The sequence below is a fragment of the Orycteropus afer genome, unplaced genomic scaffold (genome assembly GCF_000298275.1).
Source record: "Orycteropus afer afer isolate SDZICR_OR568_19922 unplaced genomic scaffold, OryAfe1.0 scaffold00001, whole genome shotgun sequence".
Lineage (NCBI taxonomy): Eukaryota > Metazoa > Chordata > Mammalia > Tubulidentata > Orycteropodidae > Orycteropus > Orycteropus afer.
The window spans coordinates 35,880,380-35,904,820 of NW_006921588.1; the positions used below are offsets into that span (position 1 = coordinate 35,880,380).

General features: G+C 36.8%; 1 protein-coding gene across 1 annotated transcript in view; it reads left to right on the forward strand.

The window, feature by feature from the left end:
• SCN9A (sodium voltage-gated channel alpha subunit 9) overlaps positions 1–24,441 on the forward strand; it is a 119,876-nt gene that overhangs the window by 86,365 nt on the left and 9,070 nt on the right. Inside the window, exons 19-23 of the mRNA XM_007947471.1 lie at positions 2,561–2,734; positions 5,763–5,885; positions 9,948–10,229; positions 11,086–11,139; positions 22,123–22,260. Of these exons, the coding sequence (XP_007945662.1) occupies positions 2,561–2,734; positions 5,763–5,885; positions 9,948–10,229; positions 11,086–11,139; positions 22,123–22,260 (771 nt within the window). The remainder of the gene's footprint in view (positions 1–2,560; positions 2,735–5,762; positions 5,886–9,947; positions 10,230–11,085; positions 11,140–22,122; positions 22,261–24,441) is intronic.

A 24,441-nucleotide genomic window follows, 5' to 3' on the forward strand; every position in this document is an offset into this window, starting at 1 on the left:
CGAACAAACCTCATTTCTGAGAAAAAATACATGATAAGAAAAGGACTACTCTACTTGAGTCTGGTGTGATACAAGTAGGAATTGTGACAGATTGTGTTCACATTGACTTACATTCTTAATAACAAAGGGAATTTATTCTATGCTTAGTTACATATGTGACTGAGATTTCAGAGAAGAAATTACAGTCAAATTAAAGAAAAATGTAAAGCAGAACTTAGTCAAAGTGTCTAAAAGGAAGACTTTGGCGAAAGGGCTCTCTAAAAACTGAAATTCAAATGATCCATATGAGGAAGAAATGGCAAGGAACTTCAAGAAATTTTGTGGTTTTACTCAGAGAGTTCACCAGTTTAAGAAACTACTGTATATAGAAAAAATTAATAAAAAGTAACAGCTCTCATTTATTACATGTATATTATGTTTCAAGCTCTTTATTTAAGTTTTCTCATTTAATTTCCAAACGGCTCTTTAAGGTTATGATAGTTTGCTCCTTTTACCAGTGAAGAATCTGGTACAGAATTTTAAAAGGTGTTTAACTTAGTAAAGTTAGTTACTAGTAACCTAATAAATGGCAAAGCCATAACTTAATGATATCTAAACTTAGAGTCATCTATCTTTTTTACTATATTATGGCCCCTAAGAAAGAGGAATAAATATCAAACAGAAGTCTGTCCCTGCACCTCAGTTCCACTGACTTTCAGGACCCTGCTAACTTCCAGGACCTTCTTTCTACATCTTGATTGTTGTTGTTTGGTGTCATCGAGTCATTTTAACTCATAGAGACCCCATGTGAGAGAGTAGAACTATCTCTTAGAGTTTCCTTGGCTGTGATCTTTGCAAAAACAGACATTCAGGTCTTTCCATGGAGCCACTGGGTGGATTTGAACCATCAACCTTTTGACTGGCAGCCTAGTGCTTAACCATTTGCTGCATCACCAGGGATCCTTGCATCTTAGTAGGTCTATCCATTCCCTATGTGCCAACAGAGGACTGCTTTCTTCAATATAGATACTATCAGTTGCAAAAGATACTAAGTATAATTTTTAAAGTGTTTGTAACAGAGCTTGGAGTAAGAAGAGTAAGAAGGACATAGCCCATGACTGTGGACAGGTAGTATAAGGTTAGCCATTAAGGATATAGGTGTTTTTGTTTTCATTTTTTTGCAACAAGGTACGGATTCCAGCTCATAGTGACCTCATTTATGCAGAGAAGAATTGCTTCATCGGGATTTCAAAGTTATGACCTTTGGAAGCAGATCTCCAGGCCTGTCTTCCAAGGAGGCTCTGAAATGCCAACATTTTGATTAGTTGTCAAGTGTTTCACCATTGGCACCACCCACGGACTCTCCAACAGAGTGTATGGTGTTTAAATATGAGGGAAAAAAAAAAAACACCTAATACTTTAGCCATGTATAGGTCAGCATTCACTTTCAGTGTCTTCAGTAAACTGAAACAACAACAACAAAAAAGACCAAACTCACTGCCGTCTAATTGATTCCAGCTCATAGTGACCTCCATTGGGTTTCCAAGGAAGTAAATCTTTACAGTAGATTGAATCATCTTCCTTCCATAAAATGACTGGTGAGTTTGAACCGCCAGCATTCTGGTTAACAGTCAAATGCCTTAGGCACTGCGCCACCAGAACTCCATAATAAACTAAAGCCATTGTTAAAAAAAAATAATATTACAAAAAAAAAGTTGCTATCAATGCATAGCAAGTCTATAGGGCAAGGTAGAACTGCTCCACAGGGTTTCCAAGGCTCTAATGTTTACAGCAGGAGCCCTCATGGTACAGAGGTTTAAGCACTCAAGTTCTAACTGAAAGGTCAGTTGGTTCAACCCACCAGTTACTCTGTGAGAGAAAGATGAGGCAGTCTGCTTCCATAAAGATTTGCAGTCTTGGAAACCCTATGGGCAATTCTACTCTCTCCTATGGCATTGCTAGGAGTCAGAATCAATTTAATGACAGTGAATTTGGCTTTTAGTTTTTAATCTTTACAGAAGCAGACTGCCATATCTTTCTCCCATGGAGCAGCTGGTGGGTTCCAACCACTGACCTTCTGGTTCTCAATTAAGTGCTTTAACTACTGTGCCACCAGGATTTCTCTCTTAAGCCCTTAAGTCTGTTTAAATTATTCCCTAAGAGACATGTGCCTATGACCACAGTATCATTGCCAGTTTTAAAACATTCTTGGAGCGTATAAGAAGTGCCACGTTCATGAAGTGAATATAATGGTGGTTCGTAGAGCTGAAGTTTTTGATGAATGATAAACCAAGTGGAAGTCCATGTCAGTGTCAGAAAGCATGATTCTTTTAGAGGATTACAAGTAATTTCACTCTTTTGCACTTTCTTTCTCTTGTCCTCTGGTCACCAACAGCATGCACTGTGAGAAGACTAAAGACTACAATTAACTATTACACAGTAACTATAAGAAGAAAATCATATGGCCCATAAAAGTATTGTATTTCAGTGTTCTCATGATTATGATTCTCTCCTCTGTTTTGATTGTGCTTCATTATTTCTCAGGTATATTTTTATCGAAATCTGAATATTATTTCCACAGGCTTTTGAAGATATATATATTGAAAAGAAAAAGACCATTAAGATTATTCTGGAGTATGCTGACAAGATATTCACTTATGTCTTCATTCTGGAAATGCTTCTAAAATGGGTAGCATACGGTTACAAAACTTATTTCACCAATGCCTGGTGTTGGCTGGATTTTTTAATTGTTGATGTAGGTGTTTTTTCAGTAAATTTTTAAAGAGGACTTATTCTTACTAATAAATGGTCTGGAAAACTTTTGGTTAGTTTAATTTTGGTTAGCTTTATGAAGTTTTGAACTGTAAATTTCTGTTTTGAGAAATAATGGCATAGCCACTGGGAATATGTCTTTGAGGAATATTCGTGCCAAGATCCTGCGATAGATGTAAATTCCTTTTTGTTATACTAGTAGCTGTAACTTATTTTGCATATGCTTTCTGCAATCAGGAGATGTGATTTTTCAATACACTATTGAATATCATGTATGTTGGGAATAAGAACAAAATGAAAAACAAGGGAGTGAGAATGGAAAAAAGAAGAGACACAGATTAAAGACATAAAATACTCATTTCAGACAAAGCTGAAGCTAAATAACTGTTAGCGGAAGAGCACACGTGGTATCAGACCAGTCCAGGAAAATCTCCTTTTCCCTTTCCTGGTCAGTTTATACCCTAGCTCCCAGCTTAGCCATTTCTCTCTTACCTATATTCACCCAGTCAAGATCAACAAGTACTGGCCCCTTCTCTGTTTCTTAGGTCTGATAATCCATTGAAACACTCATAAATTCAAGGAAGACTAGCTTTTATTCTAGCAGAGAAAAGAATATAAACACAGAAGGCAAGGTGTGAAAGGAGTATCTACACAGAGCTCCTGTGTCCTCAGGAGTTGTGCTTGCCCTCTCCAAAGCATATGTTCACCCTCTCCTCCCAGGAAGCTCCAGTGAGTCTCTGTCTTCCAAGGTCTTTATTGGACTCACCAAGTGGCCTTGATAGATTACATCATGCCTCCCAAGGCTTTGTCAACATCAGACCCTAGGTGATCCTCTTGGTCTGGTCAGCACCTGCTTATTTGTCTCATGTGTGATCTGGCTCTCAGAAACCATGACCGAAGATCAAATTGTTTACTGCAAGGAGGTTTTATACCACATGGTAGGGATGATGTTTCAAAATAGTATCTGTCATGATGATAGAAAAATCAAAATGAGTTCCAGCTGTTGTCCCTGTCTCAAACATGCAACTCACCCTTCATCTCTAGGATGGAATTGGAGCAAGGAAGTAGGCACCAATAACTTCAAATAATTTATTAAGAAAACTGTTGACTACTTGGATGATAGAAAATACATTAAAAAAATACTTCAGTTTATGTATTATTTTTAACAAAACAAAAATTCCTTTATAGGCATCTTGTTGAAATGATCAAGGACATCTTAAAATAGTTTCTGACATCAAGGAATGTCAAATATGAACCAATAGTACAATGTCCATTATTACCAATTCTTATTTAGTGTATTCTAATCATTTTTATTTTAAAATGCTTTCTTAAATTATTTATTGACCTCCAATACCCAGTCTTATTTTTCTCATCAGAATTTGTCTTTTTCAATCTTTTACTAATTCTCCTGAATTTCAAAAATACTAGCCACTGTGATTAGGGAAGAAACACCCTATAGTCATCACATGCCAACCATCAGTTTCTAGAGATTTGTTTGCCATCTGATGCCTGGAATAATTAAAGGCAAATTGCTAATTTTTATAGTGGCAGTAAGTTCTTCAACATCTAACAAAGAGTTTTCATCACCAGATTTTGCAGAAAAAATTAATATAGCACGATTCAGGGATTTCAAATTTCCAAGTAGGCATGATACAAATAGCAAAATATGATTGCAAAATTCAACTGAAACTAATTATATTTACTCCAAAGTTCAATTTCTCAACTGCTGTATAAAGCTCAGTAAACTATCTTTTGACAGTTCAGTAAATATATTAAAAGTGATAACTTTTTATTCTTATATAAATTATATATTTTGTTGTTGTTATGTGCCATTGAGTTGGACCTGACTCATAGCGACCCCTCCTTGGGTTTCCGAGGCAGTATCACTACAGAAGTAGATTGCCTCATCTTCCTTCTGAGGAGTGGCTGGTGGGTTTGAACCGCCAGCCTTCTGGTTAGCAGTCCAGTGCCGTAGGCACTATGCTACCAGAGCTCCCTAAATGATATATAGTACACAATGATTGTTTTCCAAAGTATAGCTATATACATTATATTCATGTGTTCTCTGAGACTTCCTCTATGACAGTCATGATTTTATATTGTTTGATTTGTTATTTGATTCACTTTTTATATATCAAGTTACCTGGTAATTGCCTTAAAAAAAAAAGGGGGGGGCAAGATAGATGCTTTTGTAGCAGAATAGATTTACAGGAAGTTTAACCTAAATAAGAAATTATAGAAGGAATGAGTATTTTTTTCTTTGATCTTAATGTTTAAATATGAGTGGATCTTTAAAAATTATTATGAAATATTGAAGATGCTCAAAACGTTTAAAAATATTATCACAATCATACATGTTTTCATTACTCATCTTAAGAAATGTAAGTTTGCAAGCAAAATTGAATTTATTTTAAGAAAGCAATATGGCTTTTTAATAATGGAAATACTTTTGCCTTGCATTTTATAATCAGGACTGGTGATTTTCAATGAATGTAGTACTCTATTGAAATATTCATTATGAATATAAGAATACTACTTACAATCATGAGTTTTCAGAATGCTTTTGAATAAGGTTTATATTAGGACTTAGATTTGGTTGAGCGAGTGCCACACTTCTATGACTTTCCTTCAGAGTGACGTATTTTGTTATGGGTTTTATTTCAATTAAAAGTTTAATAGTTATTCTAGCTAATTATATTTTTACATTGAAAAAGCAAGTTCATAAGTATTGATGACAAAATTGTGAAAAATGTATTTGCAATTTTATTAAGATAAAATAAATAACCTACTTCTATTATTTCTTCTTAGTTTGGTTAGTCTTTCTTTAAATCTATTTTTGCTACAAAAACATCCACCCTACCCATTTTTTTTCTTTTTTTGGTAATGATTAGATAACTTGATATGTAAAATTGTATTGTTTTTATTGACCTGTTCTTAATGACGTTTGAAGATGGTTTTTTCTCTGTATACTGTATCAGTTCATTGAGACAATTATTTTTTATTTTTTGTAGGTTTCTTTGGTTACTTTAGTAGCAAGCACTCTTGGCTACTCAGATCTTGGCCCCATTAAATCCCTCCGGACACTAAGAGCCTTAAGACCTCTAAGAGCCTTATCCAGATTTGAAGGAATGAGGGTAAGAAAATACTAATCTCCTAAATATAATGAGCTTATTTTAAGTGGGGTATAAAATATGAAAAAACAAAATGAGTATATAGAAATTATGGAGTGTTTATATTTATACACATATACACATACATACATGTGTATGTGTGGACTGTATATATAAGTGTGTATGGGAGCTCTGGTGGCATAGTGCCTAAAGCATTTACTGCTAACCAGAAGGCTGGTGGTTCAAACCCACAGCCACTCGTCCCAGAAGGAAGGTTGGGCAATCTACTTCCATAGTGATACCACCTTGGAAACCCAAGGAGGGGTCACTATGAGTCAGATCTGACTCCACAGCAGTGTGTTGTGTTCGTTGTGTGGCTTAGTGCCTAAGGCATTTGGCTGCTAACCAGAAGACTGGTGGTTCAAACGCACCAGCCACTCTTCAGAGGGAAGATTGGGCAATCTGCTTCCATAGTGTTATTGCCTCAGAAACCAAGGAGGGGTTGCTATGAGTTGGATCTGACTTGACAGCAGTGGTGGATTTTATATGTGTGTAGACACTCATATAACCAAAACCACTGACACTGAGTCAATTCCAACTCATAGCAAGTCCCACTGGGTTTCCAAGGTTGTAAATCTTTATAGAAGTGGATTACCTCATCTTCCTTTCAGAGCAGCTAGTGGGTTTGAACCACTGACCTTCTGGTTAGCAGCCAAATGTCTTAAGCACTGTGCCACCAGAGCTCCTTAGACACTCATATCCACACACATTATGTCAGTGAATATTGATTAACAAAGGAATAAATCAAATACATCAATGCTTTCTTTGTCTAACTTTGTTAAGCAATAGAATGATTCAAATAAGTGAACTTCCCCCCTTTTAAATTGAAATCTTTCCCTTGTTAGTAAACTTCAAATGGATGAACACTGTTAGTCTTGATACCACATCTCGTATACAAGTCATCAAGGACCTGCCTGTGTCAGATGCTCAAATAATGTTTGTTAAAGGCACTACCCTAAGTAGAGAGCATAAGAAAAGACAGAGAAATGAAGTAGCATCAGCCATCACCTTCAATTTTATCCTTAAAATTATGTCACCAATTACTTTCAATTACTTTCAACTTAGAATTACTTTCAAGTTACAGTGGAGAAAACTAAGTGTCTGAGAGTTTACTTCACTTGCACTAGACTACAGAGTGTTTGAGAAAGAGATTAGCATAAGTAAACAAGGTGAGATAGACAAAGACTGCTAGCAGTGTAACAATAAGGAATGTATGAAACCAGCAATTCCTGCATAAAACACATGTAGAACCATGACCTTATTTGTATAGTCTATCTCCTCATTTGTTGCAGTTCTCCTTACATTTCCTGTTCTCCTTATTTATACCTGATCTGTCATGTCTTTATTGCTTCCTCTGTGTGGAATTCATCCCTCTGTCCTTACTTACGTCTGTCTATCTAGGAGACCATCACCTACCCATCCAATAGGTCTCAATTTAAAAGCTGTCTTTTCTGTCTACCTCCAGGCATAACTAGGCACCCTTCTGTATTATATTGTATGTGATTTATTTACCTACTGCCTCTCCACTGGTAATTTCTGAGCAATTAAGCATGCAGATAAGTCTAGCCCAGTGATCCCAAAGTGTGGTCCACTCACCAGAAGCCTAAGTATCATCTGGAAACTGAAATTCCACCACAGGCTTCCTGAGTCAAAACTAGGGTGTGAATCAGCAATTAACAGGCTCTCAAAATGTTAAAAAAGGAAAAAGAACTAGAGGCTATCAAGTCATATCTGATTCATGGCAACCCCATGTGTGTCTGATAAGAATTGTGTTCCATAGGATTTTCAGGAACTGTCACTTTTCAGAAATAGATCACCAGGTCTTTCTTCTGAAGAACCTCTGGGTAGATTTGAACCACCATCCATTCAGTTAGTAGCCAGATGCTTAACCATTTGAGCCACCCAGAGACTCCCTCAAGGAAAAAAAAAATGAGATCTTTCAGTTTAGCAGATATTTGTTATCCCAGCTAATCTATTATAAATGTAAACTCTACAACTTAATGTATCCAGTATAAAATGGGGCCCAAGTATATAAGAACATCATGATTGTACAAGGATTGTTTTGACAAATAATACTGAAATACTCCACGTAAGAATTGAGAATTATAAAAAATGAGAAATTACAAACGTCATTTTATACAGGAAGACAGTATTGAAATTCATTGACATTAATTTCATTTTTTGAGCACTAGTAGAATGTTATAACCTATCCAAAACTTATGACTGACCCACCACTGAATTCTAGTGACCATGTTCATGGACAAACAATGAATAGGATGATTGCTCAGAAGAGACAGGCAGGTGTGCAGTAGTTATACTGTGATACCTGCTACAAACGTCAAGGAGGGAATGGCTGCTTGGGGAAGTCTGGGAGGGCTTTAGGTAGAGGTGGCATTTGAGTCAGAACAAAAAGAGTAGGCAGGCATTCCAGGCTGAGATGCTGCAAGGTAGAGAGGCAGAGTTAACCACACAAGCCATATCTGGGCAATGATTAGAAGGATCATTGTGCCTAGGAAAGTAGCATCATGGAGAGGGTAGCAGGAAATGAGGATGAAACGGTATGCTCGAACAAGAGCCTTATAGATCAGGCTCTTCATTTGAACTTCACTCTGTAGTCTTGCTTTTCCTTTCTTTTGAGTCCCATACACTTTAAGTCTCTGATGCAAGTATGAATCATCTCTCCAAAAAGAAAATACAACCATTATATTTTTCATATAACTTCATGCCTTCATGGAACCTTTAGGGGTCCATGGATGGCCAGGTAATAACCATTGCTATAGGCCAAGGATTAACAAACTGGCTGGTTACCTGTTTTTATAAATGAGGTTTAATTGGAACACAGCATTGTCTATTTGTTTTTGTAGGACCTTTGGCTACAATGGCAGAATTGAGTAGTTGCAACAGAAATCAAATGACCCACAAAGCCTAAAAATATTTAAGAAAATGTTAGCTGATGCCTGCTCTAGATAATCTTCTAGGCAGTCAGAGATCTCTGGTATTTATCCATTTGTAAGTGCCTTAAGAGCCTATTTACTACATCACAAAAAAGAGAGAGCAAAATGCTATTTACATAAGGAATTAGTCTTTAATACATTTGCACTCAAGTGTGTACTAGAGCTGATGTGTTAGATGACAAGTAAATTTTGAAAGATGTGATAATTCTGAAGAATGATAAATACCAAAGTGGTTGCCATGGAGGAATATTGGAGTAATGTGGGACACTAGTGATCGATAACAGGCAAAATAAGCAGAAACAAGTGAACTTTTAAAGATAAAATGTGACTCTTTTTTTCTTTTTTGTTTTATCTGAAGCTAGCACTACCAACATTTAATTAAGGACTTATATATAAAGTATTTTTAGAATTAGAAAAATATCTGAAAAGATTGCCATCATTTTTCAGTTGAGGAAACAGAAGCCCAAAGTCTGAACTGAATTCACATATTACACAACTGGCAGAAGCAGCTAAATTTGAGGGGCTCATGCCACTAAATAATGCCCAATCTAAATTCCAGCCAATATACATTAGTAGTTGCTCTGGATGGGAGAACATTTATTGCTGGTAATTCTAGGATTATGAATTTCTAGCATGAACATTTTATTTATTTTTTACCATGTGTATTTATAAATTTCTGTCTTTTCTAGATTGTGCAGATTTTATGACTTCACCTTACCAATATCAGGTTTTTGTTTTGCTTTTTTTTTCACTTATGTAATCTATCATATCATCTTAGCTATTTTTTTCAGCACTGTCCAGTATTTCAGCTAATAGTTTTACTGTGTGTTAATCATGTGTTCTCAAATGATTATAAATTCATTGGTGGCAGGGGTCATGTTTCATTTTATCTTGCTTGGCACACTACTGAAGGTAAAGCATTCAATACATACATGTCAGTTGATTTGGTGTCTTAAACATTTAAGGCTGGCTCTAGATCACTTAATACTGTGTTGTGTTTTGTTTATTTAGCTCATTTAACAGTTTTACTAATTCTAATCATTCTTTTCTTTTTTTTTTTTTTGAACACTAGGTGGTTGTGAATGCACTCATAGGAGCAATTCCTTCCATCATGAATGTGCTACTTGTATGTCTTATATTCTGGCTAATATTTAGCATCATGGGAGTGAATTTGTTTGCTGGCAAGTTCTATGAGTGTGTTAATACTACAGATGGGTCACGGATTCCCTCAAGTGAAGTCGAAAATCGTTCCGAGTGTTTTGCCCTTATGAATGTTAGTCAAAATGTGCGATGGAAAAACCTGAAAGTGAATTTTGATAATGTCGGACTTGGTTACCTGTCTCTGCTTCAAGTTGTAAGTGACTCCTTTCAAAATGCTTGGTAATTTAATGGACACCGGTTAGGAGCTCTGGTGGCATAGTACCTAAGGCATTTGACTGCTAACCAGAAGGCTGGTGGTTCAAACCCACCAGCTACTCCTGGGAAGGAAGATTGGGCAATCTACTTCTGTAGTGATACTGCCTCAGAAACCCAAGGAGGGGTTGCTATGAGTCAGATCTGACTTGACGGCAGTGAGTTTGGTTTTTTTGGTTTGGATGAAGGTTATATAATTCCTTACATAATCTGTTAACTGGATATTAAAGTATTTCAAGATTTTAAAAGCAGAGTTGTTCTTTCTTAGTACAAGTGCCTATAGCATGAGTTAAGAAGCATATATTCTGTTGCATCTAAGAATTATTAGTCGATAATTGGCCTTTTGGTGTCATTTGGACCACCACTATTGCACCATCTGAATATTTCTCCAAAAATGAATACTTACTTTTTGGACTGCCAGTTTTATACCATAAGGGACTTGAAGGGACATCCCACCAGCACAGAGAACACTTAAGAAAAAGAGAAAATTTGTTACCTGTCTTATTCATAAACTGCCCCTCCACCTCTGGAAGCAAAAAAGTACATGTGCAAAATTCATAGGCAATTGTAACAATTTAAAAATAATTAGTTAGAACTGAGATTTAGAATATGACTTGGGAATGTGTCTTTTTTTTAACATATAGTATCTTTATAATAAACTAGTATTTTGAAATATAGCAAAGCTTACTAATTCAATATTACTTGACAAATGCTATAAAATGAAACAAACTAAGCTACATTTATGGCTGTTTTCAGTGTGAACTTCACATTCAGATTCTCAAATGTTATATTTACAGGCAACATTTAAAGGATGGATGGATATCATGTACGCAGCTGTTGATTCTGTTAATGTAAGTCTTAGCATAATGCTATAACCTATGATTTAAAAAAGCTCCTTAGTTTAGTTTAGTGTTTTCAAACTACTCCTCGGAGTGCTTGGTACATACTAACAATGAAGAACTTACACCTGAGGGTAGCTTAGTGGTTAAGAGTGAAGCATTTGAAACCAGACTGACGCAGATTCTGGCTCAACTACAGCACTGCAGCTGACTACAAAGAAGTTACTTTGCTTCTATGAGCCTTCGTTTATTTATCTGTAAAAAGAAAATAATTAAATGCCTGCCTTACCAGGCTATTGTGAGAATCCAACAAGAAAATGAAAGTAGAGCAGTAGTAATAATAAAAGCTTAGTAAACATTAGTTTACTTAAAGAAAAACAAAGTAATTTTTTCCCCATAGTTTTTGTATTATTTTTATATTTTGAAGTTCCTTGGGAAAGTTTATGTAAAATATATTCCATGCTAAAAAAAGTCTGATGACAGGTTAGTCTCAAAAATCCAGTGAAGACATTTCTGCAATCAAATGAAAGAACATCAGCAAATATGTACAAATATAATATCATCTCTTTTATAGTTTCTTCTGGAAATTTATTTAGTTATTGAATTTTCCAACCAATATGAGAGCAAGTACTATAGATAGTTGGGCTCTTTATAGACATTTGAAGATTATGTTTATGTACATAGTAAGCACACATTAAATTTAAGAAAAATTATGTGCTCTGTGAACCCTTTCTGATAAGTACTGCATTGTGTCAGTTTCATACATTACATAATGTTTTGCTACATTGCACACACCATGAATATCATCTGTCCTAAGACACTTGGTGTAGTAAGTCTTGTTATGTATTGGTAAGAGGGTAATTCAGTTTGTTTTGTTGGTTTGTTTTCAATTTTTATTGTGATTTGGGTGAATGTTTACAAAACAAATTCATTTTCCATACAGCAGTTCATACACATTTTATATTATGACATTGACTGCAATTTCCCACAATGTAACAGCTCTCTTTCCCCTTCCTCCCCAGAGTTACCTCTTCCCTTTGTCCTTCCCTCCCATGCACTCCTGCCCCCTGAACTGTCTCCCTGTGCATACACAGCCCTTTTAGTCTCCCACAATTGTTCTATCCAAAGAGTGTATCTACCTAATGTAAACGTTCAGCTCATATGCCTGTCTTTTGTTTGGCTGGAAGCCACAGGAGTGGGTTCAATTCCAGACCTAAAGGGCAGTTAGGAGCTATAGTCTCAGGAGTTTCACTAGGCCCTATCAGACCAGCAAACCTGGTCCTTTTTTCTTTTTTTTTTTTTTATGATTTTGTGTTTTGTTCCACATTGTCCTCCCACTATCCAGGATCTCCTATATAGATCCCCCTCGGAGTGGTTGACAGTGGTAGCCAGGCACCATCTGGTTCTTCCAGGTTCATAGACATATGGGCTGAGGATCGCATCGTGTACCAGTCCCTTGGACTAATTGTTTCCATGTGTCTTTGGCTTTCTTCATTCTTCTTTGCTCTGGATGAGGAAAGACCCATCATTGCATCTAGTTGACCACTGGCAAACTTGTAAGATCCCAGTCACTACTCACCAAAATAGGATATGGAACAATGTTTTGTGTAGTATGTTATGCCAATTGAGTTTGATGTCCCCTGTGACTATGGTCATGAGCCATCGGTCCAACTGCTTCCTCCCTCCAGGTAGCTGGCTGTGGCCAAAAAGTCACCACAACCTTTTTCCTTGTCAGCTCTGCTATATACCTGGACCTTCTTACAGAACATACAGATGTGCTTCTACATACATTGTCTGCCAACCCTACACATAGTCTACGAGCACATTCCCCTCTGCGTAAACAAACTTGATTGTTCAGCCTGTCCACGCATCTGTCCACCCTAGATCAATGTTTGCCATCACTGACAATGCTGTACTGAATGTCCAGAAAGGTTCTTCTTTGTTGTCTGTATCTCCCATGTATCTCTCTATGTCTTCCTCTTCCTCAGTGCCACTGTGTTGATCACATACATTTGATACATTGCCCTTCTCTTCACCCAAATCAATTCTTGTCTCTAACTATCTAGAACAGTGTTCTCTCCCTTCCCCTCCTACTCCTGGTAACCAACAAAGAAAGTTTCCTTCCATATATAAACCTTTCCTTCATTTTTCACAACAGTGGACTAATAACAATATTTGCCCTTCTGTGATTGACTTATTTCACTCAGCATAATGTCCTCCAAGTTCATCCACATTTTGTGGTGTTTTGCAGATTCTAGGTTATTCTTTAGGGTTGCATAGTATTCCATTTTGTGTATGCACCATAGTTCAGTTATCCATTCTGTTGATTGGCACCTAGGTTGTTTCCTTCTTTTTGCTATTGTAAATAGTGCTGCAATGAACATGGGTGTACATATATCTGTTCTTGTCCTGGCTCTCACTTCTTTAGGATATATATACCTAGTAATGTGTGGTAGTCATGTTAGTGTGTCAACTTGGCTGGGCCTAGTTGAGTGGCTGGGCAGCTGGTGATATTCCCTATGATGAGACTGGCAATCAACTCAATGATGGGATCTACCACAGCAGCTGAGTAGCTGCCTTTGGGATATGATGTGCTTCCTGTATATATAAGGAGAAGCTTTAAGAATGGTTTCTAGCTTATAACACACTTGGACCCTGCATGTAGCCATGTCTTTGTTGAGCAGCCTGCCATGCTCTGCTGACCTTGGGACTTACAATGGACTTGAATTAATGGCCTGCTGTGTGTTTTGGTAACATCGGGACTGTGCCTTTTTACTTGTCAACCTTGATTGAGTGTTTCAGCCTCAGCAGCCAGCAGCTGTCTAAGTGAAGAAACGCCTCTAGCTCCAGTGGTCCAGGAGCAGGAGGCAGAGCTAACCCCCAAGGTTGAGGGGCTTTCACCCAGCCCCTAGAACCTGGCACTTTGAACTTGGACTTAAAGCCTCCAGATTGTAAGAATAAACTCCTGTTTGTTAAGGCCATCCCATGTGGTATATTCTTATCAGAGCGGCACTGGGTAACCAGAACATAATGGAATGGCTGGGTCAAATGATATTTCTAATTCCAACTTTTTAAGGAAGCGCCATTCTGCTTTCCACAGTGGTTGTATCATTTTACAGTCCCACCAGCAGTATATGAGAGTCCCAATCTCTCCGCATCCTCACCAGCATTTTTTATTTTCTGTTTTGTTGAACTTTGCTACTAATGCTGGGGCAAGACGGTATTTCATTACTGTTTTGATAAAACATCTAATGGCTAATGATCATAAGCATTTCTTCATATGTTTGTTGGCTGCCTGAATATCCTCTTTGGGGAAGTGTCTATTCATGTCTTCTGCCTATTTTTTAATTGGATTATTTGTCTTTTTGTTATTGAGGTGTTGGAGTTTCTATAAATTTTAGAGAGCGCTCCCTTGTCAGATACGTCATTGCCAAATATTTTTTTCCTAATTTGTAAGTTCTCTTTTTAATCTTTTGGAGAAGTCTTTGGAAGTACATAAAAATTTAATTTTTAGAAGGTCCCATTTATCTAGTTGATCTTCTTCAACTTGTGCATTTTGGGTTATGCTTGATAGTCTATTTATGCCATATATTAGGGCCCCTAAATTTTCGCCCAGTTTTTCCTTGAGGAACTTTATAGTTTTAGGTTTCACATTTAAGTCTTTGATCCACCTGGAGTTAGTTTTTGTGTATGGTGTGAGGTACAGATCTTGTTTCATTTGTCTGCAAATGGATATCCAGTTTTGCCAGCACTTTTTGTTAAACAGACAATCTCTTCCCCCATTTAATGGATTTCAGCCCTTTGTCAAAGATCAGCTGACCGTAGGTTGATGGATCTATTTCTGGGTTCTCAATTCTATTCCATTGGTCTATATGTCTGTCATCATACCAATACCAAACTGTTTGGACTACTGTAGCTAAATAGTAGGTTTGAGATTGGGGAATGTGAGACCTCCTACTTTGTTCTTCTTCTTCAATACTGCTTTGCTTATCTGAGGTCTCCTTCCTTTCCATATAATGATTGGTTTTTCCATATCCTTAAAGAATGTTGATGGGATCTGGATTGGGTTTGCATTGAGTATATAGATTGCTGTGGGTAGAACTGACATTTTCACAGTGTTCAATCTTCCTGTCCATGAGCATGGGATGTTCTTCCATTTATGTAGATCTCTTTTGGTTTCTTGCAATAGTCTTTTATAGTTTTCTTTGTACATGTCTTTTGTGTCCCTGTTAAGATTTATTCCAAAGTATTTTGTTTTCCGGTCGTTGTTATGTGCCGTTGAGTCATCTCCAACTCATAGCAACCTTATGTACAACAGAACAAAACATGCCTGGTCGGGTGCCTGCCTCATTATCCTTGCCATACTTGAGCCCATCGCTGCAGCCACTGTGTCAATCTATCTTGTTCAGGGCCTTACCCTTTTTTCATTGACCCTCCACTTTACCAAGCAGGACATCCTTCTCCAGAGAATGGTTCTTCTGACAACATGACAAAAGTAGGTCAGATGAAGTCTGGCCATTCTGGCTTCCAAGAAGCATTCTGGCTGCACTTCTTCCAGGACAGATTTGTTAGTTCTTTTAGCAGTCTAAGGTACTTTCAGCATTCTTCACCAACACCACAACTCAAAAGCATCAACTCTTCTTCAGTCTTCCAAATTGATTTTCCAGCTCTTGCATGCATATGAGGCGATTGAAAATACCGTGGCTTAGGTTAGGCACACCTTAGTCTTCAAGGAGATATCTTTCCTCTTAATCACCTGAAGGAGGTCTTTTGCAACAGATTTGTCCAATGCAATACATCTTCTTATGTCTTAATTGCTGCTTCCATTGGTGATGATTGCAGAACCAAGCAGTATGAAGTCTTTGACAACGTCAATCATTTCTCCATTTATCATGATGCTGCTTATTGGTCCAGTTGTGGGGATTTTTGTTTTCTTTATATTGAGGTATAATCCATACTGCAGACTGTAGCCTCCAATCTTCATCAGTAAGTGCTTCAAGTTATCCTCACTTTCAGCAAGTAAAGTTGTGTCATCTGCGTATCTCAGGTTGTTAATGAGCCTTCCTCCAATCCTCATACCACATTCTTCTTCATATAGTCCAGCTTCTCAGATTATTTGCTCAGCATACAGATTGAATAAATATGGGGAGAGGACACAACCCTGACACATTCCCTTCCTGATTTTAAAACATATAAATTTCCCTTGTTCTGTTCAAACAACAGCCTCCTGGTCTATGTACAGGTACCTCATATGTACAATCAAGTGTTCTGGAATTCCCATTCTTCTCAATCTTATCCACAATTTGTTATGATCCACAATTGAATGCCTTTGCGTAGTCAATAAAACACAAGCAAGCAGCTTGCTAGTATTCTTTGCTTTGAGCCAAGACCCATATGACATCAACTATAATATCCCTTGCTCCACATGCCCTTATGAATCAGCTTGCATTTCTGGAAGTTCTTTGTTAACATACTGCTGCAACCATTTTTTAATTATCTTCAGTAAGATTTTACTTCTGTGTGATATCAATGATATTTTTCAATAATTTCCACATTCTTTGGGATCACCTTTCTTTGGAATGGGTACAAATATGGATCTCCTCCTGTCAGTTGGCCAGGTAGCTATCATCCAAATCTCTTGGCATAGCCAAGTTAGTGCCTTCAGCATGGCATCCTTTTTATGGTAGTTATTTTAAATGGAGGAGCTCTGGTGGCATAGTGCCTAAGGCATGTGACTGCTAATCAGAAGGAAGGTTGGGAAATCAACTTCCGTAGTGATACCACCTTGGAAACCTAAGGAGGGGTTGCTATGAGTCAGATCTGACTTCATAGCAGTGGGTGGATTGTAATTGGTATTGATTTCCTTATTTCTTTTTCAGCAATCTCTTTGCTGGCGAAGAGGAATCCAACTGATTTTTGGATGTTGACCTTGTGTCCTGCCACTATGCTAAATCTCTCAATTAGTTCCAGAAGTGTTTTTGCTGAGTCTCTTGGGTTTTCTAGGTATAAGATCATATCATCAGCAAGCAGGGATAGTTTGACTTTTTTCTTACCAATTTAGATGCCTTTGATTTCCCTTCCTTGCCTTATTGTCCTGTCTAGGACTTCCAATACAATGTTCAATAGAAATGGTGAGAGAGGGCATCCTTGTCTGGTTCCTGTTCACAACGGGAATGGTTTCAGTCTCTCTCCATTGAGAATAATGTTGGCTGTTGGTTTTGCATATATACCTTTTATTATATTGAGGAATATCCCTTCTATTCCTAATTTGATAAGAGTTTTTATCAGGAATGGGTGTTGTATTTTATCAAATGCCTTTTCTGCATCAACTGATATGATCATGTTGTTCTTTCCTTTGTTTTATTTGTGTGGTAGATGATGTTGATTGTTTCCATCCTTGCATAACTGATATAAACCCCATTGGTCATGATGTATTATTTTTTGGATATGTTGTTGGAGTCTATTGGCTAGGACTTTGCTGAAAATTTTTGCATCTATATTCATGAGGGATATTGGTCTATAGTGATATCTTTGCCTAGTTTTGGTATCAAGGTTATACTTGCTTCATAAAATGAGATTCAGAGGATTCCATCCTTTTCTGTGTTCTGTAATAATTTGAGTAGGATTTGTGTCAGTTCTTCTCCGAATGCTTGGTAGAATTCTCCAGGGAAACTGTCTGGGCCAGGACTTTTTTTTGTTGGTAATTTTTTTATGACCTGTTCAATTTCTTCTTTTGTTATGTGTTTGTTCAACTTTTCCACCTCAGTCCATGCCAGTTTAGGTAAGTACTGTGTTTCTAGAAATCTGTCCATTTCTTCAAGATGTTCAAATTTGTTGGAGTATAGTTCTTCATAGTATCCTGATATTATCCTTTTATTTCAGTTGTTTCTGTTATGATGTCAACCACTTTGTTTCTTATTATGTTATTTGTATTCTCTCCTTCTTTTCCTTTGTTAAATTTGCCAGTGGTTTATCAATTTTATTAATGTGTTCAAAAAACCACCTTCTAGTCTTTTTTTTTTTTTCTATTGTCTGTTTTATTGATTTCTGCTTGAATTTTTCTTATTCCCTTTCTTCTGGTGACTGTAGGGTTTTTTGTTGTTCTTTTTCTAATTGTTGGAGATGTTGGTTTAAACTGATGATTTTGGCTCTTTTTTCTGTTTGGATGTGTGCATTAATTGCTACAAATTACCCACTCACCACTGCTTTTATTGTGTCCCAAAGATTTTGGTATGTTGGGTTTTCATTTTCCTTTGATTCAAGGAATTTATTTCATTTTTTTTTTATATTACCCAGTCATACTTAAGGAAGGTGTTGTTCAGTGTCCACGTGTTTGCTCTTTTTCCATTGATCTTCCTATTGTTTTCTAATTTTATAGCATTGTGATCTGAGAAGATGCTTTGCAGTACTTCAATGTTTGTAAATTTATTAAAGCCTTTTTATGGCCTAAAATATGGTGTATCATGAAGAATGTTCCATGTGCACGAAAAGAATGCATATTGTGTTGCTATTGGTTGAAGCGCTCTATAGATGTCTATAAGGTCAAGTTGGTGGATTGTATTGTTTAGTTCTTCTGCATCTTCATTGAGTTTCTTTCCAGTTGTTACGTCTTTCATTGAAAGTGGTGTATTAAAATCTCCTACTATGTCTGTGGAGTCATCTACTTTTCTTTTCAATTCTGTTAAAGTCTGATTTATGTATTTTGGAGCTGTTTCATTGGGTCCATAGATATTTATTATGGTTATGTCTTCTTGTTTGATTGATCCTTTAATTATTATATAACGTCCTTCCTTGTCTCTTATGGTGGTTTTTGTCTTAAAGTCAATTTTATCAGAAATGATATTTCTACTCCTGCTCTATTTTTTGGTTGCCATTTGCTTGATATATCTTTTTCCATCCTTTGATTTTTAGTCTATTTTTATTTTTGTCTCTAAGGTGTGTCACTTGTAGACAGCATATTGATGGGTTATGTTTTCTTATCCATTCTGCAACTCTCCATCTCTTGAGTGGTGTATTTAATCCATTGACATTCAGTGTAATTATTGACAAGTATGAATTTGTTGCTGTCATTTTGTTTTGTGTTTTCTCATGGTGTTCTTGGTTTCTTTGTTCTGTATAATTTTCTATGCTGAGCTCATTTTGTTTATGAATCATGTTACCACTTCCTTCATTGCTGTTGTTTTAGTATTTGCTAAATATTGTGCTTGCCCTCTTTTTTAATGTGATGTGAAGTTCATCATTTTTCTTTGAGGTTACACTGTGATTTATAATTTTCTTCCTGAGTTTAGAACAGTCCAGTCTATCTTGCAACTTTATTGACTTCCTCACCATTTAGAAGTTTTGTAACTACACTATTTTTCCCCTCATTTTGATTTATAGTTGTCCTCATTTACCAATTGATGTCTCTGGTTCCCTGTTTACAATCTTATAAGCTTATTTTACTTTGGATACTTCCATAACTGGGTTGTGTCTGTGTTATATCATCATGTGTATAAATGGTCAGTTGATGTTTGCTGTTACTGGTTCTCTGCAAAAGGCCTCCCTTTAGTATTTCTTGTAAGGTTGGTCCACTTTTAACAAATTCTCTTAATTTCTACTTATCTAAAAATCTCCTAATTTCATCAGCATATTGAGGGAAAATTTTTCTGGGTCTATAACTCTTGGTTGGAAATTTTTCTCTTTCAGGGTTTTATGTATATACCATCCCATTGCCTTCTCACCTGCATGGTTTCTGCTGAGAAATCTGAGCTAAGATTTCTTGGTTGCCCTTGTAGGTAACTTTTTGTTTTTCTCATGCAGCTTTCAGGATTCTTTCTTTGTCTTTGGTTTTAGTGAGTTTAAAGATGATATGTCTTGGTGATTTTCTTTTGGGGTCTATCCTGTTTGGAGTTCATTGACTTCATGAATGGATATATTCTTATCTTTCATCATATCAGGGAGGTTCTCTACCAACAAATCTTGGACAATTGTCTCTGTGGCTTTATTTTTCTCTTCCTGTTCTGGAATTCCAAATACATGTAGGTTATTCCTTTTGATGGTATCCTACATGGATCTTAGGCTTTCTTCATTTTGTTTTGATCTTTTTTTTCTGATTGATCCTTTTCCAAATAAGTATTGAGGTATTTGTCTTCAGTCTCATTAATTCTGTCTTCCATTGCATCGATTCTACTCCTTTGCCCTTTCAATATGTTATCTATTTCTGAAAATTTAGTATTAACCTTCTGGACTTCTATCTGTAGATTTTATATCATTTATAATTTTTCATGTATTTTGTCATTTTGTTCTTGCATTTTCTTCCAAAATTGTTCTACAATTTCATCTGTGTTTTCCTTAATTGTGTCAGTGTTTTCCTTGATCCATTGAATCCACTGAAGGTACATAAATATAATTTTTTTAAATTCCTTATTAGGGAGTTCCAATGCTGCTTCTTCCTCAGGCATGTGTTCTGGGTCTGTATCCTACTCCTTTATCTTGCTTCTTTGTGTGGACTGTAATGGTTTGTTTTCTCCGAGACATTGTGAGGTTGTTGAAAAACCATCAAAAAAGTAAAGGCAAGAGGACAAAAAGTACCACATAAACACACAGGAACAATCACCAAAAAGAAAAAAAGGAGAGAAAAAAAGAGGAAAGGCAATAAATTAGAGAAAATATTTGTATAAATACTTTTAAAAGACAAAAGAAATATGAATAGGAAAGGAAAAAAAAAACCCACAATATCTGAGGAGGGGGGAAAAAGAGAAAAGAGGTAGAGAAGGAGAATAGTGAAGGAAAAAATGCACAGGGAGACAGCTCAGGAGTGCATGGAGGGAAGGACACAGGGAAGAGGTAACTATGGGGAGGAAGTGGGGGGGGAACTGTTGCATTGTGGTAAATTGTAGTCAATGTCATGAGATAAAGTGTATATGAGATGCTGTATGGAAAGTGAATTTGCTCTGTAAACTTTCACCCAAATCACAATTAAAAGGAAAAAAAAAATGAGAAAAATGCAAAATGGACACAAGGAATAAGGAGAACCACAAGACAGAAAAAAAATGTGAGCCAGGAAAAGGGAAGAGAGAAAAAGCCAAAAACTGGAACCTGAGACAGGAAGAAGAAAGAATAATAATAAAATGAAAGGAAAAAGAAAAAGAAAAAAATAAAGTAATTAGAAAAAAAATCTGGGCAGGCAGGGCAGGGCACCCCAGTCTCTGTCAGAGCCACAGGCTGGGATGGAATTCCTGCTGGCCCAGAAGGTGGGTGGCAGTGAGGTGCAACCACATCTCCATTTATCAAGAGGATGTGAGGTGTAAGAGTATCAAGGGGAATATCACATCTTTCCAGACCTCAGTGTCTGGTATGTCCTTGCTGTCCCCAGCAAGTGGAGCCTATTCTTAGGTCCCTGGAATCTGAAAGAACACTGTCACTTTAAATATACAAAATGGTCGAACTGCTAGTAAACATTCAAAATGGCTGTGCCCTACCAACAGCCAAAAGTCCATAGCTCAGTTTGTCTCTTTCTTCGCTGTTTCCCCTTTTATTCTCCAGCTACCAGTGCAGTCTTCCATGCAATCCCTGCCTAGCAGGGCCAATTTTTAGGTTAATTCTTAAATTCTAATACCATTTGGGAATATCCAAACTGCCAGTGCGATCAGGATCGCTGACAGTTAGCAGCTCCATATGTCTCCTTTTTCAGTGTCTTCATGCAGATTATTCTACTAATTAAAGTTTAGTCCACTTCTGTATCCTTCCTTTCAAATCTTATCTTGTGTATCTGTGTTAATTGGTTCCTCTTTTGTTTGTTGAAGAAGGTCTATGTTTGTCTGACTATTCTGCCATCTTACTGGAATCAATATTCTTGTTGCATATTGAATAGATTTTGAAGAAAGATTATGTTGAGCCTCTGAAGTACTAAAATTTACCAAGGATAGCACTCTTTGGATCACCATATCAAACCAAATTAAAAGAAAATAATAACTGCTATTGTCAACATACTGGTAACTTCTGCTAACTTTATAGGTAGACAAGCAGCCCAAGTATGAATACAGCCTCTACATGTATATGTATTTTGTCATCTTTATCATCTTTGGATCATTCTTCACTTTGAACCTGTTCATTGGTGTCATCATTGATAATTTCAACCAACAGAAAAAGAAGATAAGTATTTCAAGTCTTTCTTCATCGTGCTAAAAAGAAAGGAACATTTATGTTTTGTGAAAATATAATTTGGCATTTAATTTGAGATCGATTATTAATTAGTCTCATTAGATTTATTTGTTCTTGAAATAATTGATTAATATACCACTACAGATATGCTTAATCTTACTATAATTTACTCAGAAAATAAATATTTCCAAATTTATGATTATTTTTAAATAATATATCAACCATTTAGCTTTTCTCCAATATTCCCTATAGAGACTTACATATTTGAGAAAAATCAATGCAGTAATTATTTTATTCAAAACAGATTTTAATACTTTATTCCATTCTGAGACCTGGCACTGTAGGGTAGAGAGAATATCTGTTGAGATTTTCATTTTATTAATCTTAACCATGAGAGGTATTTTATATTCAACTCTGTTTTACAAATGAGGAAATGACGGCACAAAGAGGGTAAGCAATTTACCTAAGATTATGCATCTAGTAAGTGATGGAATCAGTAGTTGATGTCATAAATCCTGTTTCTGTGGTCTATTCTTTTAGTTCCTCTGTTATTCTGTATCCCCAAATATCTATGATAGTGATAAGTACAGTAGCAAAGTTTAACAATAGCTAAAAACGTACATGGGCCATCAGAAAAAAACTAGATCCAGTTGAGGATATTCTAGAATGTTTCATGAAATACGTGACAATGGAGCAGACCTTGGAAGATGGGTAGGATGACATCTGCCAACTGGGTAGGAGAAGGATGGATTATCCACATGCAGGGGAAAAGAACTGTGTGAAAAATGCATGTCATTGATAAATAAATAAATATTTTTAGAGCATATATTTAAGGAGTAGCAATCCAGTTTAGATGGAGCTGAAGATGTGAGGAGAGAGATAATAGGAGATGAAGTTTCAGTCTGCTTGAGAACAGATATAAGATGCCATTTTAGACACTTTTTTTTCAGTATGAGCTGATGTGACTTTGAGGTGTTTTAAGGAAGGAACGACATATAAGCAAAACATTGCCATTAAGACCTGATGATGTGTCTGAAGCTGCATATAAAGTCCTTCACATATGTAACCTTGTCAAGTTTATGATAGACCTACAAGAAATAAGAATCTCCATTTAACCTCTCAGGCAAGTTACATTATTTGAACATGGTCTGATAGCTAGGAAGAAACTGCTTTGTATGCCTAACTTCAGAACAGATTTGTCTAGAGTATGAAATCAAGCTTTAGTAAAAATTTAATCTAGCAGTGATGCACAGAATGACTAGTAGAGAGGAGAGATCAAATGCTGGTTCAGATCTTGTTTTACCTGCTATCTGAACCATGATTGTGGTCATTGTATCTCTACGGAAGTAGATTGCCCAGTCTTCCTTTTGAGGAGTGGCTGGTGGGTTTGAACTGCCAGCCTTCTTGTTAGCAATCAAATGCCATAGGCATTACACCACCAGAGCTCCCAATTTATTACACATTTGCCATGCACTGGATATTATGGTAATACATGATTTGCATGTATTATCTCAATTGACCCCCTCAACAATGGCGTAGTTACTGTTGTAAAAATGAGGTGATGTATACCAAAAGAGATTCAGGAGCTTGATGAGTGTCTTAGTTCTCTGGTACTGCTATAACAGAAATACCACAAGTGGATGGCTTTAACAAACAGAAAATATTCCCCTACTAGGAGTCCGAGCTCAGAGTGCTGGCTCCAGGGGAAGACTAGACGAGAAGTCTGGGTTCAGAACGCTGGCTCTAGAGGCTTGGAGGAGGCCCCTCAACCTTGGGCTTCAGCTCTGCCTGCCAGGCCCACTGGAGCAAGCTAGAGGTTTCTCCTGACTCAAGCAGCTGCTAGCTGCTGAGGCTGATGAATGCAAGATCGACAGGCAAAATGGCAGATTGTTGGCTCACAGGCTGCAAAGGCAACAATCCCAATATCAGTAGTCAACACAAAAGGCCACTGGTTCAAGTCTAGGAACTAGGGATGATGACAGTCCAAATACAGGATCCCAAAATGAGCAAAATCTAGAAACCTTTCCCCCAGCTTCTGCATATATACTAGAAGCAGGCCACACCCTAAAGGCAACTCCCCTTCAACTAATTAGCTGCTCACACAGCAGATTCTACCATGGAGGCAATTACACCGCAGCTCTGGTAGCATAGTGCCTAAGGCACTTGACTGCT